Source organism: Sylvia atricapilla, chromosome 25, assembly GCF_009819655.1.
Source record: "Sylvia atricapilla isolate bSylAtr1 chromosome 25, bSylAtr1.pri, whole genome shotgun sequence".
Taxonomy (NCBI): Eukaryota; Metazoa; Chordata; class Aves; order Passeriformes; family Sylviidae; genus Sylvia; species Sylvia atricapilla.
Window position 1 is genome coordinate 4813935 of NC_089164.1, and position 15772 is coordinate 4829706.

Consider the following 15772-nt stretch of genomic DNA (forward strand, 5'->3'; position numbering starts at 1 on the left):
CATCCATGGACATGGAGGAGGATTCCCATGGATTTGGGGTCTCCTCCAGGGCTCTGCAGGAGCACGGAGCTGGCTGGGCTCAGTTCCCCCCAGAGAAGGCCAGAAGCAGTGTTGGCTTTGCAGGACCAAAGCCTCCTGAGCTTGGGAGTCCTGAGGGACACATTCTCCACACAACGTGCATCCCATGGGACCACCTCGGCCTTAAACCCAAATAACTCAGAGCAGAAACATCCTCAGAGCCAGCAAAGCTGAAATGCTGCTGAGCTCAGCTCTTGCCCAACCCTGTCTTGTTCACAGCCTTCATCCTCTCTTTCCATCCATCCCTCCATCCATCCATCCATCCATCCATCCGTCCGTCCGTCCGTCCGTCCATCCATCCATTGCTCTGAGCTGTTGAACACTCCAATCTCCCCTTTCCCTGCTCCTTCCTGCTCTTCCCTGGCCCTCGCCCACCTTGACAGAGCCGACCCATCCACGCTGGGATCTGGGGCAGGTGACTCCAGTCCGTGGGAAGGAGGAACCACTGGCAGCCCATCTGGGTTTTGCACAGCTCCCGTGGTGCTCTCAGTGCTGTCACCTCTCATCCATCCTGACAGGCACAGGCGTCACCACCAGCCTCATCCCTTGAAGTCCTGATGTGGACAATCCTGTTATGGAAAAACAAGAGCTCCTGCTGATGTGCCTGTGGGGAAAGCAGAGTGCTGTGCGAAGCTGGAGGAGTGAGAAGCACATGGGAAGGGGGGAAACACTCCCTGGAATACTGGAAGGGGTTCCTTGGGGTCAACCTCCCCTTCCCTGGTTTCCCCCAGGTGTAAAGCCAGCTAAAGGAGAACTGGGGGGGATTTCCAACCCCTAACCCCTGTGCCACAGCCACGTGCCTCAGTTTCCCCTTGGAAAGAGGAGGTGTTGGCTCCATGATGGGACCATGAGGACACATCCAGCAGCCAGCCCCGAGCAGCCTGAAGCCATGGGGAATCCGTGTGTGCTCCATTGCACGGCTGGCTGGAGGCAGGAGCAGTGGGAAAACGCAGCTCTGCCCCTGCAGAGCCCCGGGCCAGCTCCTTCCCCCGCCACCAAAAACATCCCGATTACTTTCAGGTGTCGGCCGGTTAATAAAATCAATCTTCCCTCTAGGAGAAAGGAGGTGTGCAGGGGGGGATTTTTTTTTTCCAAGGGCTAAACACAAACCAGAAGGCAGCAGAGCGCAGAGCTCCGGCTCCGCTGTCCTTTCGGGACACACTTGGAGACACTCGGCTTTATTTGTTCCCTCTTCTTTCACCCCAAGAAAAAAAATCTTCTTTAATTTTTGGGAGCTGCTGCGAATTTATCCCAGGAATCCCAAGACTATACCAATCCCACCAGCTTGGCCCCGAGGAGTTCCTCACGTTGCTGTTTGTTACAGACTTTCCAGAGGAAAACTTTTTCTTTCCGTGCAATAAATTTTCCACTTACATTTTTAAGGGAAGAAAATGTTTTCCGGTGCTTTTGCTGCCTCTCTGTCAGGAATGATTACTCCCAGATTTATTGGGATTTGCAGAGGAGGCAGCGATACCTGGGATCTTCGGAACTTGCCGGGATAATGACGCAGGCAGAGCTTGTCAGCCTCAGATCTGATTTATGGAGCAAGATTTCATCCGTCCCGGTGCGTATAATTTACTGGGATCTGGAAGTGGCTCATTAGGGAATGGGATGAATAAATCCATCAATCCCCCGGGGAGGGGAAGGGTTTTGTCCAGCTCTGTTTGCAAATCTCAGGAGGAATTGGGTTTTCCCTTGGTGGCAGCTGGGCTGGGATCGGGGCCCGCAGCGGAGCCGTTCGGGATTCCTGGCACAGCACGGGATCAGCTCCGGGGAAAAGAGCCCTGGAGGTGGGGGAACCACCCTGGGACATCCCCAGGCACGGGGCAGGTCCTGCTGGGGCTCAGGGGGTGCTGAACCCACGGATCCCAAAAGAGCAGGGGAAGCTGCGGCCAGACGCGTTTGCTCCTACAACACTGATTTCTGGAACGGCTCCGATTTATTCCTGATCCCTCCCGGCAGCACGGGGCTGTTTCAATCCTTTTCAGCCAGGAGCAAAATTTCCCCCAGCCCCCCCAAATCATCACCTCCCTTTTGCCTTTTTCCCCCCCATTTCCACCATTTCCCAGCCATTTTCCAGATAAACTCTGCCCGAGGTAATCGCGTGGAAACCCGGAATAATGGAGCCCAGAGAAAGAGGCTCAGCCCAGCCCCACACTAATGATGGGAATAAATTAATTTATTAACTATAAATTAATTTATTCCCCTCAGGGAATGAATTCTCCTCCACTCCCTGGGAATTAATTCCCCCAAGCCAGGCTGTTGTACATCCTATAGGAAGCATAAATCCACGTAACACCCAAATTACTCTGATTTACACCCATTTCCCCAGCTGCCGTGTTAATCTAGGGGCCAGATCCTGCTCCTGGTTCTGTAGATCTTAAATCCAAAAGGATCCCACTTATTTAACACCAATATTTGAGACTTACAACTCTCAACAGGCTAAAATTAAACTCAAAAGGATTCAAATCCTACCACATCTCAGCAGAGCAAATATTGCAATAAATTCCCTTCAATCATAGATGGAATAAATTCCTTTTAATCCTTTGTTGTTTTCCTGATTTTCCAAGCACTATCAGATTTTTAGGAGTCAAAAGAACCCTTTTGCTCCCAGTTCCACAGCTTTTCCTGGGATTAATGGCATAAAAACTCTTCCAGCCCAGCATCTCTCCCGAATCCCACCCACTGCCAGCTCGGCTCACGGCCGCTTCCAGGCTTCACTTCCACCCTTTGCTCTTAGATATATATATAAAATATATTTTTGGAGAAGCTGGAAGGAAAACAAGCCTGAATTTGCCATCCTGAAATACTTCCCAAAGCAGCCTGGAAATTCCCCACAGGGGTGAAGCAGAAATCTTTCCTTATTAAAGCCAAAATCCAGCCCAGCATCGGGATGGCGATGGGAGAAGGGATCCGCGGAGTCCCCGCTGCCTCCCGCTGTAAAATTGAGTTTCTTGCCCCAAATTACCCAGGGCTGGAATTCTCCGACTGCAAGGAGGGAGCCGGATCCTCTTTTAAAGCAGCTCAAGGGATTTTAAACTGTTTTACTCCTGCAGCTCCTCGAAAGGCCACTACATTAATTTATAAAACCTTGGAATTTTTTTTTTTCCAGCATTGAAAAAAAAAAAAAAAAAAAAAAAAAAAAAAAAAAAAAAAAAAAAGGTTGTTTTGATACTCGTTTGAATCAGGCTAAAATAATGTTAATTTAAATCATCTTTTCTTTTATTTCCCTCTAATATTTCTCCTTGAAATGCAAGGGGAAATTCGTTGAAAATTAAAGGAAATACTCCTTGAAATGCGGCAGAAAACGAAAGCGCCGAGCTCGGCGTTCCCGCCGGGGTGAATCCCGTCCCTGCCGTTTGTTTTCAGGGGATTCGGTCCCTCGATTGTTACTGGCATCATTCATTTATGGCACACACCAAACGCTGCTCCGGAGCCAGCACCGAAACAGGAGCATCGAGCTTTCAGCAACACAGAAAAGAGCGAAGGAAAATTGCTAAAAATTGAATTGTTACGAAATTGACTGTTTTCCTGGAAAATTTCCCTCCTTGCCAGTGCTGAGAGTGTCCATCTGTTATCCCTCCTTGCTGCAGCCACGTGCTTTGTACGTATAAACTACACAATCACTATGTATTTATACAAATTTAGGGATTTATGCGGTTATTTGTGATTTCCACACGCTCATCCTCATCTTCTTTTCATCCGGACATGAAATTCCATGATTTTAGTGTCCGTGGGCTGTAACATGAATTAACATGGAAACACGCTGGTTTGGGGCAAAATTATAATTATATTTCCATAGGATTAACTTCTTAGGGAATATGTCAGAATAACTATAAATATGTATCTTTATATAAATATTAATTAATATTTAAATATTATTCTGTATAAATATGCGTGTATTAATATGGAATTACAGAATCATGGAATGGTATAAAGCTCATCTCACTCCACCTCCTGCCGTGGCAGGGACACCTTCCACTGTCCCAGGTTGCTCCAAGCCCTGTCCAGCCTGGGTTTAAATGTTTCCCGGGATAGAAAAATAATAAAAAATATATAAAATAAAAAATACTACACAATTAATATTTTATAATTAATGCAGCACGAACTAGTATTTATATTAATACATGGTGTGTATAATAATATGGAGTCTACATAGATTTATAGCAAATATATATTCTTTATCGCCAATATGAACATATTGTAATAACGTATTTTATGATATGATATTAATATCTAATTTAGATCAAAATTACGTCTCCAAATCTATTCACGTGCCTGTAAAACACATGTGTGACCCAGGGGCATTGTGATTCCACGTGGGTGGAGAGTTGTGTTTGTATTTTGGCTTTTGTGAGATCTGGAGTCAGGATCATTCCCTGCATTGTCAGCCTCGGAAAACAACAAACCCAGCCCCAGATCCTGATGGGTTTCTGCTTCCAGCTCCCGCTCCCTCACACAAAACAGGCTGGTGACCAGCAAGGGATTTTATTTCTCTCTCTATATATAAAATATATATAAAAATTACTTTATTATTTCCCCGGGGGAATTAAGTAGTTTTTCCTGCCACCAAAGTGCACATTCCTGAACAAACTCCAAGGGCAGCTGGGGATGAAGCTCTGCAGTGAGCTGGACATGAGGGCTCAGAGAGTTCGGGGATATTTGGGAGGTGGAGAGGGATGAGCAGATGGACAAAGACCGAGGATGAGGCTGCAGGTTTAGGGAAAACCGAACCTAAGGAAGGGCAGAGATTCCCTGCAGCGCCTGGGGCCGGGATGGGAGGCGCAGGGATGTGCCCGGACAGAGCAGAGGATCCCACTGGCACCCCCGGGGGCTGCATCCCCCTGGCACGGATCTCCCTGGCACGGATCTCCCTGGCACGGATCCCTCGGGGAGCAGGGGAAGCTCCTGGAGCAGCCCAGGCTTGGAAGAGCAGGAGACAGGAGCGTGGCCCGCTGAATCCTGGCTGAATCCCACATCTTCCTCCGGCAGGGGAAGGACCCCAGGAGCGTCCCCGAAATGTCCGTCTCTTAAAGGACAGAGGGAATGGCCTTTGTTTTGCTGTTCCAGATCCTTCTGCCCACACATGGTGCTTCCCCAGGCTGAGAGGAAACGGGAATTTTTTTGCCTGGGATTGAGAGGAGCAGCAGGGCTGGGGATCATCCTCCAAGCCCTGCTCCAAGCTCGGTCAGGAAACAGCCGAGAGAGCCGGGAATGCTGCAGGCAGGAGTGATCAGTGATCTGATCTCCCTTTGGACAGCTGTCCCCAGACTGTCCCTCCTGCCACGACCCTGGAGCTCCTGTGCCGCAGCCACGCTGAGCTGAGCTGAGCTGCCTCCCTCTCTCCAGAGGAATCCACAGCTTTTCCTCCACAGGCTCCCGGGAATGGGCTTTCTCCCCAAACTGCCAAAAATAATAAAACCCAAGTGCCCTTGAGGAAAAGCTGGACCTGGATGTCAGCTGCTGGTCCTCATCCGCCCTCCCTGACCCTCAGGCTGAGAGGGAAAATGTGGCCCTGGGGAAGGAGAAGCCCATTCCCCGTGCCCCAGGCACCGCTCCAGCCCCCGCCAGCATTCCCGAGGCTCTGGGTAATGCTGCAAAGTCTTGGCTGTGAAGGGATGTTCCTACAAACCGCAGAGCTCTCTGCAAACCCTCCCGGCCCCCTGCAGGGCTCTTCTGCGACATCCCGCGGTCCCAGGGGAGGAGAGGCAGCTCTCTGGGATGACTGGAGACGACGGGAAAGCAAATGGGACGTGAAGAGAAAGGAAAAAAAAATCCTCCCAGCAAGCAAGAGACAAAGCAAAACCAGCCTTTTCCTGCAGAGGATCCCATCAGAGCTCTCCTGCCGCTCTTGGTGGCTCTCTGGTGAGGTTCATTTGGTGGAAAATCTGTTTAAAATTGGGTCACAAAAAGGTCATTTCAATCCAAGAGTCGACCCAGCAGCTGTCCCCCTTACGGAGATGGAGTCGGACACTGTGACATGGTGAAAAGTTTCTCCTGGAAGCTTTTCAAGTTGGTGGGATCATTCTTTGCCCAAAAATAAGCTGATCCATGGGAAATGAACCTCAGCAAGTGTCAGGAGCAGCACAGGGACTCCCCCACTCCAGTCAGTCCCACACTGTCCCAGCATGGAGCAGCCACTTCTCAGCCTTTTCCCTGGTCCCAGACACCCAACACACACATTCCCAAACCCAGGAGAAGGAGGCACCCTGCTCAGGCTCTGCACACAGGAAAGAACAGGGCAGAGGGTCGGTGGCAGGTTCAGAAGGAGATCCCTGGTCCTCATCCCTGCCCACTGAAGAACCAAATTCCTCGGCAGCTCCAGGAACCAATACCCCAAAATCTCACAAACCTCATGCTGCCTTCAGCTCCAAACACCCCAAATCCCAGCTGCCCAAGACCTCTCCCCCTGCCCAGCCAGGTCCCAGCACTCTCTCCAGCCTGGAAAACCAGCACATCCTAAACCAGCACATCCTAAACCAGCCTGAGCATCCCGGGACACGCGGAGAGACACATCCCTCTGCTATTAAATCCCTTTAAATGCCAGCAGTATAACTGGGAGAGCAACCTTCAAACTAATAAGCCTTTCTAGCAGTTATGTTACGTTTTAATAATATTTAATGAGCTGTTGTGAGCCAGAGGCCTCCCAGCCCCTATTTGCCCGTAATTTACAGCATCCTGAGAGCTGTGGACAGTCGAACAGGGGAAATCCCGGCAGTTCCAGCTGCTGCAGAGGGAAAGGATCAGGCAGGGCTGGGGGATGCACGGGGAGCATCGTGGGCATTAAAAGGGTGGGCAAGGAGAGGGCATCACACACTCAGACCCCTCTGTGCAGAGCCAGCCCCTCACAGGATTCTGAAAGATTAACAGATCACAACCCAGCGTTTTCTCTCGGTTTCCCTGAGCAGGAGCTGGAAAATCCAGCCGTGATTTACACCACAAATCCACCACTCCTGCAGTAACAAGAGTTTTTCCAATGACCAAAGGACTCATCAATCCTCAATCCCTGCCAAACACAGAGGTGACATATTTATATCACAAACTCTTTGAAATGAGATTTTCTTGTGATTCCACATTTTCACTGTGCCTGAGTAACAAAGTCCTGCCCCGGCACCACCAATAAAAGCAATAATGTTATTTATAGTGGGTGTTATCCCCTTGTTCCGCTATCTAACATCACACATCTGGGATCTGCCAGGCTCCTCTCCACCTCCTTTTGCTGCTCACATGCAGCTCATCCCCTCCCTACAACCCCAACACCTGCAGGTTATTTTTTCATAGGCCAGGAGCAAGGAGAAATGCCCAAGAATGAACTCGAAGTGTGCACAGGGAAAAACAGCAAATGCAGGGGTAAAACTTCATCCCTCAGCCCAGATGTCCCCTTAGTTCTTAGGGCCCTTTATTCTGTTCATTCTCCAAGCCTTTGAATTCCAGATCTTTCCCCCCATTTTGCACACAAACACCCCCAAAGCTGTGTCCTCCCTCAGCCCTGGGGAGCAAAGGAGCAAAATGCAGGAAACAAGGGGAATAAAGAAGTCCAGGCAAGCTCTGAGGCCAAAGCCAGACTCAGGATGAGGGGATTCAAACCCTGGGCTGAGGAGGCATCGACAGGGGCACGTGGGGAGCAGGACAGGATCCCCTGGGTGCTGGGAGCAGGCAGCACCCACAGCACGGCCTGCAGCAGGGACACTGTGGGACCCTGGGGTCACCGTCATCCTGCATCCCTCAGCACCATCATCCCTGAACCGACTTGTCCCAGGCCTTGGGGAGGGAAAGGCTACAAAGGGACCCAGTAGAGCTCGTGAAGGGGAAAATGAACCCAGCCAGCGGCAGGGAAATGGAAGTTTCTCCCCTGCCTGGTATTTCTTGTTGCTACCAGCAGTGGGGGTGTGAAGTTTGGAATCAAAGAAGTGCCCTGGGCATTTCCTGTAGCTGGGAGACGCCGGGAGGGGAGAGCACGGCTCCCCCCGGCCCCTGCCGTGAGGATGAAGGGATGTGACCCACCGGGGAAGGTGGCCCCGGCGGGGCAGGATTTGGGATTAGAGGGTTAAGGGAGCGGCCGGGAGGACGCACGTGACTGGCTGTGGCCTGGGGGGGCTGTGGGGGCTGGGGGGGCTGCGGGCCGAGCCCTCCCTCTCCATCGCCCCCCCCGGCCCCCTCCTCCCGCTCCCCCGCACAAAATCCGCTCCCCGGACCGTCCCCTCCAACCTGAGCCATGGAGACAGCGGGCTGCCCGGCTTTCCCCCCGCCTCGCCGGCCCGGGGCTCCCCCGGGGCTGCCCCGGTCTCCCACCGCCTTCGCGCTCGGTGCCCCGGGGCCGCACCGGCGGCCGCTGCCGCTCAGCCCCCGGCCCGGCCGCTGTCCGCCGCTGCGGGCAGAGCCCCGGTACCTGGCGCTGGGCAGCCCGGGGCCCCCCGCCGTGGCCGTGCATGGGAAGCCCCCGTACCCGGCCGGGGCTGCAGGTACCAGGGGAGCGGCGGGTGGATGGGGGGAGCGGGGCCGCAGACCCCTCCCGGCCCCTTCTGCTTCTCTTGGCCCCTCTCTGTCCCTCGGCCTCGGGCTCTGCCGGAGCCCCAGCCCTGACCCCCCAAGAGCGTCGTATCGCCGACACGCTCTCCCGGGTTTCTCCGACGCGGCCGATGTCGCTATATGGCCCCATCGGGGACCATCGGAGTGTCCCCCGACGGGAGCCGGAGCTGCCGAGTGTCGGCAGCTGGGACTGTGTCGCGACAGACCCCGGGGGCTCCGGGATGGTTCCGTTCTCCAGAAACAAGGGGGGAAAAGGGAGAAAAGGCGGCGGGAGAGAGCCGGCCCCGCTGCCGCGACGGCGAGAACCGGCCCGGGCTGGGGAACGGCGGCTCCCGGTTCCTGGCCATGGAGAAGGGCCGCGCTGCCCGGAGGAGGCCGGAAAGTCGCGTCCGACTCCGGCCGCAGTCCGCACCGGGCAGCACCGGCGGGGATAACGGCGGTGCGGCCGCACGGACGGGCCCGGGGCTGCGGGAGGCCGGAGTGCGGAGTGTTCCCGGTGCCCTGGGAGCCCTCGGTGCCCCGCTCCGGGGCGATATCGCTCTCTTTCCCCGGTGCCCACTCCGGGCTCCCGAGCTCCCGGTTCTCCCCGGTACCATGGCCGGAGCTCCAGAGCAGCCGGTTGCCCTTGGCTCGGGTGTCCCGGAGCTCTGCACCATCTCCGGGCTCGGACAGGACCCAGCTCGTTCCCGAGGCTCTCCCTCCGCTCCTTTGCGCTTTCCCGGCCGGGCCCGTCGGGGGCTCCTCCGGGACTTTCGCTTTAATATCATTCCCTCGCTTCTGCTTCAAAACAAGAAGCAAAGGGCAGCGCCGTGGGGGCAGTGAGAACCAGGTGGGACCCGGCAAAGCCGCCTCGGGAACAGGTAGAAAAAGCTCCGAGAGCCGGGAAAAGCCGTCAGGAAACACCGGGAGGGTCCCCGCCGCGGTTCTTACCTGCTCCAGCTGCGGCGGGGGGATGCTGCCGTTCCGCGGGTGTTTCCCTCGGTTTCTGGGAGTCCTTTCCATGCCCCCATCCCTTCACTAATGATCCTTTTGAGTTCCTTCCCCTCCCCATTATCCCAGGAATCGTGCAGCTGTTTCCCAGCTGCTGCCTTCCCCAACGCCGCCAAATCTTTCGGGGGGTGTCAGTTTAGGAAGGAGTGGGAGAAAAATATCTGTATCTTCCCTTTGTCCCCCTGTGCCGCTGGGTTTGTTTAGCTACGTGCCTGTGTCCCGCTCCTTCCTGCCTTTCCCTTCTTTCTGGATATTTATTTGTCTCCAACACCAAAACCCACGGGTCACTCGGAAATGCGCCGCGTTGCTTTTGAGAAAAGGGGGAAAAACCCCAAACTCGATGCTTTATGCAGCAGGATTTTATTTTGGTAATTTATTTTCCCCCTTAATTTTGGTTATATTTGGGTCTGCTCTTTGGTGAGATTTGGGGTTGAATCACTAAAACCCTCTGGCCCAGCAGCTGAGCCCTTTGGAGGCCAAAACAGGGAGGAAACGGCAATTTGGCCTCATTCCTTTGCCCTTATCCATGACCAGACAGGTCGGTCCTGAGAGGGGCGAGGAGCAATCGCCCCCCAAACCTCTCCCAAATTACAATTTCTCATTAATTCAAAGCAGCTGGATCTGGGCTTGGCGGCTCTGTAGCCCCCAAATTGCCTTAATTAGAAAACAACCAAAACTGAAAAGCGAGAGGCAGGAAAAGGCCGTGCTGGGGGCTGGTTTGGGGGGTGCAGAGCCCGGCTGGGGATGGGGACCCCAATTCCCCCCTCCTTTGGGATGTGGTGGTTAATGGGCTGGGAAGGATTCACCCCAAGGGAGGCATTCCCCTCCTCGCCGTGGGCCTGATCCTGCCCCTCCAAGGGAGCCAGCAGTCCCCACCTGCAAAACCCCACATCTCTGCTGACTGGGGTGGGATCAGAGCAAACCCAGCCGTTTTAGGTTGTCCCTTCTCAGGTGGCACTTCCTGTGTCCCCTCAGCAGATGGGGAATTCCAAGGTTTTGGAATTTTGGAAAATTAGATTTATGGTTTTAGTATATAGTAATGTATGTGAGTCAAGATGGAGGATTTGGGGTGTTATCTAAGTCCTTCTTTTTCACTTTCAGCCCTCCCCATCTGCTAATTCCCCGCTCACTTTTCATTTCCCTGCCTCAGCCTCTTGGGGTCTCACAGCACTCGGAATCATTTGGAACTGCCAAGCTCTGTGTGTCCCCTTGTGGGGACAAACAACACTCCAGAGGTGGCCTCCAAAACGCCTGGCAGGGATTTTCCTCCTTGATCCCATTCCATCATCTGCCCCAGTGATGCAGCAGTGTTGAAGGGAAGGGGGGAACCCCCAGATTTCTTGCTCTGGTGCTAGAGAAGGGTGAGGAGAGGGAGCTCTTCTTCTTCAGAAAAAAAAAAAAAAAAAAAAAAAAAAGGCAGTGTGGTATTTTTTACTCCTTTCCAAGTGTTTTCCTGGGAGCTACAGCTCCAGAAGTGCTGGCTCAGGGACACAGAGCCCCCCCTGAATTATCTGGGGTGCAGGGTCTAGATATGGCCCAGAGCCGAGGTGGGGTTGGGGTCACTGGTGGTCCTGTGGCTGTTCCAGCTCTGAGCCGGGCAGAGGCACCAGCCTGTGCGGGAAGGGAGTGGGAGGAGAGGGATGAGGAGACTGGAGCAAAACTCTCTGCAAAAACCCTGCACCCACCTCCTCTGCCCCCTCCCCACCCAGTCACAGCATCCCAGTGGGACCCTGAGCACCCACTGCTCCAGCCAGGCTTTCCCCACCCTCCAGAAGCTTTTCCTGCCCACAGCTCCCACAGATCTTGCCCTCCTCAGGGACTTGCCCTGCCGTGTGTCCATGCTGAGCCCTCTCTGCCCTCGACACCCCCCGGGATATGGGATGGGATGGGGCACGGACAGTTCTGGGCTTCCTCGGCACCGTTAACACCCCCTGGTCCTGTGCGTGTCCCCCGCCAGGTGAGAAGGGCTGCAAAGGTGGGTTCCAGGCAATTCCTGCAGCCTGCAGGCTCCCCCCAAAAGCCCCGGAGGATTTGGGGTGCCCACTGGCAGCACCCCTGAGCAGCCTCCGGGACCACGGCATCCCTGAGCTCCCCGAGCCCCTGGGCAAGAGCAAGAGCAAGAAGAGGAGGAACAGGACGACCTTCAGCACGTTCCAGCTGGAGGAGCTGGAGAAGGTTTTCCAGAAGACTCATTATCCCGACGTCTACGCCCGGGAGCAGCTGGCACTGCGCACAGACCTGACCGAGGCCAGGGTGCAGGTACGGGCACGGAGGGATGGGCACGGACACCCAGGGGCTGCCAGGAGCGGGAGTCCCAAATCGTTAAGGTGATGCTGAGATGGAAGCTGCTTTTCCCATGAAATGTGCTAAACCCCAAATGGAAAACCTCAGGCCATGTGTCCTCTGCGCCCACTGCCGTGGTGTGGGTGTTGGTCGCCTCTGAACCCTCTGCATTCCCCACCGTGGACACCCAAAGGGGGGAAAAAGAGCAAAAAATTTGGGAGGTCAGTGTCAACCACCCCCCTCAGAACGCCCTAATGGTGATCCCCCCATGCATCCATCATTCCCAGCCGCCCTCCCCGGCTCAGGAGAGGAACCCCCGGGAGCTCAGCGCGGATGGGGCTGGGGTGGCACATCTGGGACGTGAGGGACCGATCCTCACTTCCCCCCTCCAGCGGCAGGGCGCTCGCAGGGAGCTGGTGCAGAGGTGTCTCCATGCGGTGTGAGGCTCCAGGTGGGAAGGGGCAGCTGGAGGGTGCTCCCAGCAGGGAGGAAACGAAGGTGGAGGGTAAGGAAGTGAGCAGGGAGCACCCGCGGGGAGCTGCAAGTCCCAAGAGCAGGAATGGGGCAAGGATCAGGCAGAGGAAGTGTCCCCGAGCCTGCACCCAGCCAGTGCCCAGCCGAGCGTCCGAACCCAGATTTGGGGTGGATTGAGAGGAAACCACCTGTAGCCACGAGAGCCTCAAGCCAAAGATCCCGATAGCGCATCCTCCTCTGCGGGAGGCGCTGCTGGAGTTGTCCCCGCCCCAGTGAGCGCCAGTCTCCACCCCAGCCCGGGGTGGGGAACACGCAGATGAGACATCAGCGCCCAAAACTCCCCGTTCTGCAGCAAAATCTGGCCTAAACAAGTCCCAGAGGCAGCAGGGAGGGGAAAGGATCGTGCAGGCGCAGGGCGGATCGTTTTTGGTGCTGGGCACGGTATTCTGCTGTTGGTAAAGGCTCCAAGGCCGCGCACAGAGCAGCTCTTTGCTCGGCTCCGGGATGCTGGGGCACCGCGGCCGGCCGCTCCTCCCGCAGGGGAGGAGTGCGGACCCCGGCAGGAGGCTGCGGTGGGCAGGGGAAGGGTCCCCGCACCTCAGCCCCCTCCTCCGACCCCCAGGTTTGGTTCCAGAACCGCCGGGCCAAGTGGCGGAAACGGGAACGTTACGGGAAAATCCAAGAGGTGAGAGATGATGGCACGGGAGCCGCTCCAGCCCCGTGTCCCCCCAGTGCCAGGGGAGGGGTCCCGCCCCACCGCGCCTCTGGGTGCCCCACACCACCCATTCCTGCCCCTCCTCCCCATCGGATGTACCCAGCCTTGGGAAAAGCGCGGCCCGCGATGGAAAGGAGGGAGGATCACATTTTGCAACATGCAGAAGATGCTGTTCAATGTCCCACCCCATTTCCCATGGGAACACCCCCTCTGGGGCAGCTTTTGGGGTGTTCCTCCTGAAGATCCTCTTCAGCTCTCCCACATCCATCTGTGCTTCCTGCTCCCGTTTTCTGCAAAACTTCTTTCCCCCCCCAATATCGAAAAGCATAAAAATAGTTTAAAACTCAGCTTCACCCACATCCCTGAAGCCAGAATCTCCCAAGGGGGAATATTTCACCCAGGATTCAACTCCCCCAAGGGCAGAAAAGAGCAAAGGCATCGCTCCCTTTGCACCCTGTGGGTGGGGGGGGATCTGAGGGGGGATGAAGGAGATCCAGCAGGAGTGAGAGCGATCATAGGCGGGATAAGAGGAATCCTGAAGGGGGGAGTGGGATCTAAGGTAGAATGGGGGGAAAACTGAGCGGGATGCGATGTCCCCACCCTCATTTTGGGCTTTTTATTGTTGTTCTTTCAGCTGCAGAACAACCTGTGGCCGAGCCCTGGGAGCCCCCCGGGGCTGCTGCCTCCCGAGAGCATCCCGGCCCCCTGCATGTCCCCGTACCCCCCCGCTCCCAGCAATGGCTTCGTGGGCATTCCCGCTTCCCCGGGCCCCCATCCCGGCATCAACAGCCTCTACTCCCTGCACGGGCTGCCCCCCCCGGCCCTGGCCCCCCACCCCTTCGAGCCGTCCCCCCAACACGACTACAAGGCGCCCACCCTGATGCCACTGAGGATGAAGAGCAAAGAGGGCACCGGGAGCCTCTTGAATTGGGCCACATGATTCCCCCCGGGGGATGGACACGGAGCCCTCATCCCCCCGGAGCGTGTCCCCCATCCCCCGGCAGCAGGGAGCGGGGGCAGGGTGCTGGGGTCACCTTCAGCCCCTCTCTGCATCCCCGGAGCTCTCCCGCACCCACCACGATGTCGCTGCCCCTCCAGCCCCGCTGAGAGCGGGCCAAAGGGGGGCTGTGGGGAGGAAAAAGAGGCGCCCCCAAAGCCAGGCTGCCCCAGATCCCTGAGCCCCCCCAGCACCTTCAGTGACTGGGCATTGATGGAGATTCCCGGGGGTTTCCCCCGCCCCGGGCACTGCCAGCCGTGGGGGTGGCCGAGGAGGGGACCGTGCCCCTGGGGGAGCAGAAGGACAGCGGAGTTTGGGGACAGTTCTCCCCTCCCCAGCCGGAATTCGGCCGCTCACCCCTTGCCCAGTGCAACCAGCAATGGCAGAAACTGGGCTGTTCCTCTCCCAGTGCCATACTGGGAACACTGACCGGACTGGGGCAGGGCCAAGGAGCCCCCCCAGAGTATCACAACTCCTCCTGCTCCCTCCTGGAGGGGAACTAAGGCCCTGCACAGCTCCTGGAGCCCCCTGGCATGGGCAATAAATCCATGAGGGGGGGGCTACCAGGATAAAGCATCCCAAATTAAAGGGATGCTGTTACCCCTCGAGAAGGTGCTTTAATGCCAGCAGGTGGGAGCCCTCCCAGGTACTCCAGGTGGGGTGTTGGGGGCACAACTGGTCGATTTGGGCTGGGATTCTGCATTTTTCAGGGTTCTGCATGTTACTGGTGGTACCTGCAAGGCCAGTCCTGGGGGAGGGGGGCACCTCATTGTATCCAGCATAGTTCATCTGCTCTGGGGGTCCTCAGGGGGCTCCCCACATTCCCCCAAGAGCTGGTGTGTCCTGTCCCCCCCTTCACCCACTGTGATCTCCCCCACTGCAGGGAAACGCCAAAAAATGAAGCCAAGAACAACCTTGCTCACCCCAGCACCAGGAGATGCTGGCACACCCCCAGGGACCCTCTCGGGCCAAACCTCCCCCTTCCAAAATCTGCAATTCCCTCCTGCCCCAGCTCTGGCGGGGGACACCCGTGTGGGGCACCTGGATCCCCTCGGGGAAACACCAAACCTGCTGTTCCAGCCCCATCCGGGCCAAAGCCCAAAGTTTTCAGCCAAGCTTGGCACCCTGGGCACAGCCTGGCCACCGTGGGTGCCCCCAGCAGGCAGCCCAGGGCTGCCCACCCCCACCCAGGACATCTCACACCCCCTCCCACCAGTGGGGACTTCGTTATTCATTTCTAAACAATAAACCACATTTTTCATAAGTTAATTATGGCTCCAGCAGCCCCATAAAGCCACGGGGGCTGGGGATGGAGGCTCTCAACAGGCTCCTCAGGCCTGTTCTGGCACTGGGAATGGGGTTTGGAGGACAAGATGGTGCTGGAGGCACCCAGGTGGGTGCCAGGGGTGGGTACGGCCCTGGCAGGACCCTGGGGGCACATGCAGCCCCTGGCTCTGTGCTGCCCACAGGGGGATGAGGTCAGGGTGCAGCACTGGGCATCCAGAGGGACCCAGCTCCATGTCACCCCCTGGCTGAGGGGGAAGGGGACAGGATGGGGACAGCTCTGGGCATGGATTAAGGGCATGTTACCATCGCTGCTGAGCCCACAGAACTTCTCTGATGTCTCATAAGGCTGAGTTTGCTGTTTCCAGCCCTGGGACTGAGCATCCCCACAGCTGGATTCACTCCTGGAGCTCCACAAGCTC

General features: G+C 56.2%; 1 protein-coding gene across 1 annotated transcript; it reads left to right on the forward strand.

The window, feature by feature from the left end:
- The first annotated feature begins 8293 nt into the window (after positions 1-8293).
- Positions 8294-14009, forward strand: ALX3 (ALX homeobox 3). The gene is made up of 4 exons (XM_066335634.1): positions 8294-8540; positions 11555-11856; positions 12977-13039; positions 13704-14009. Exons 1-4 carry the CDS (start codon positions 8294-8296, stop codon positions 14007-14009), a joined length of 918 nt encoding a protein of 305 aa, XP_066191731.1.
- The last annotated feature ends 1763 nt before the right edge of the window (positions 14010-15772 follow it).

Bases quoted from the DNA above. Each gene is read 5' to 3' on its own strand.
- ALX3 (XM_066335634.1), top strand. From the start codon at position 8,294: ATGGAGACAGCGGGCTGCCCGGCTTTCCCCCCGCCTCGCCGGCCCGGG. The intron at 8,541-11,554 runs GTACCAGGGGAG...GTCCCCCGCCAG, and splicing joins GTACCCGGCCGGGGCTGCAG to GTGAGAAGGGCTGCAAAGGT. The intron at 11,857-12,976 runs GTACGGGCACGG...TCCGACCCCCAG, and splicing joins TGACCGAGGCCAGGGTGCAG to GTTTGGTTCCAGAACCGCCG.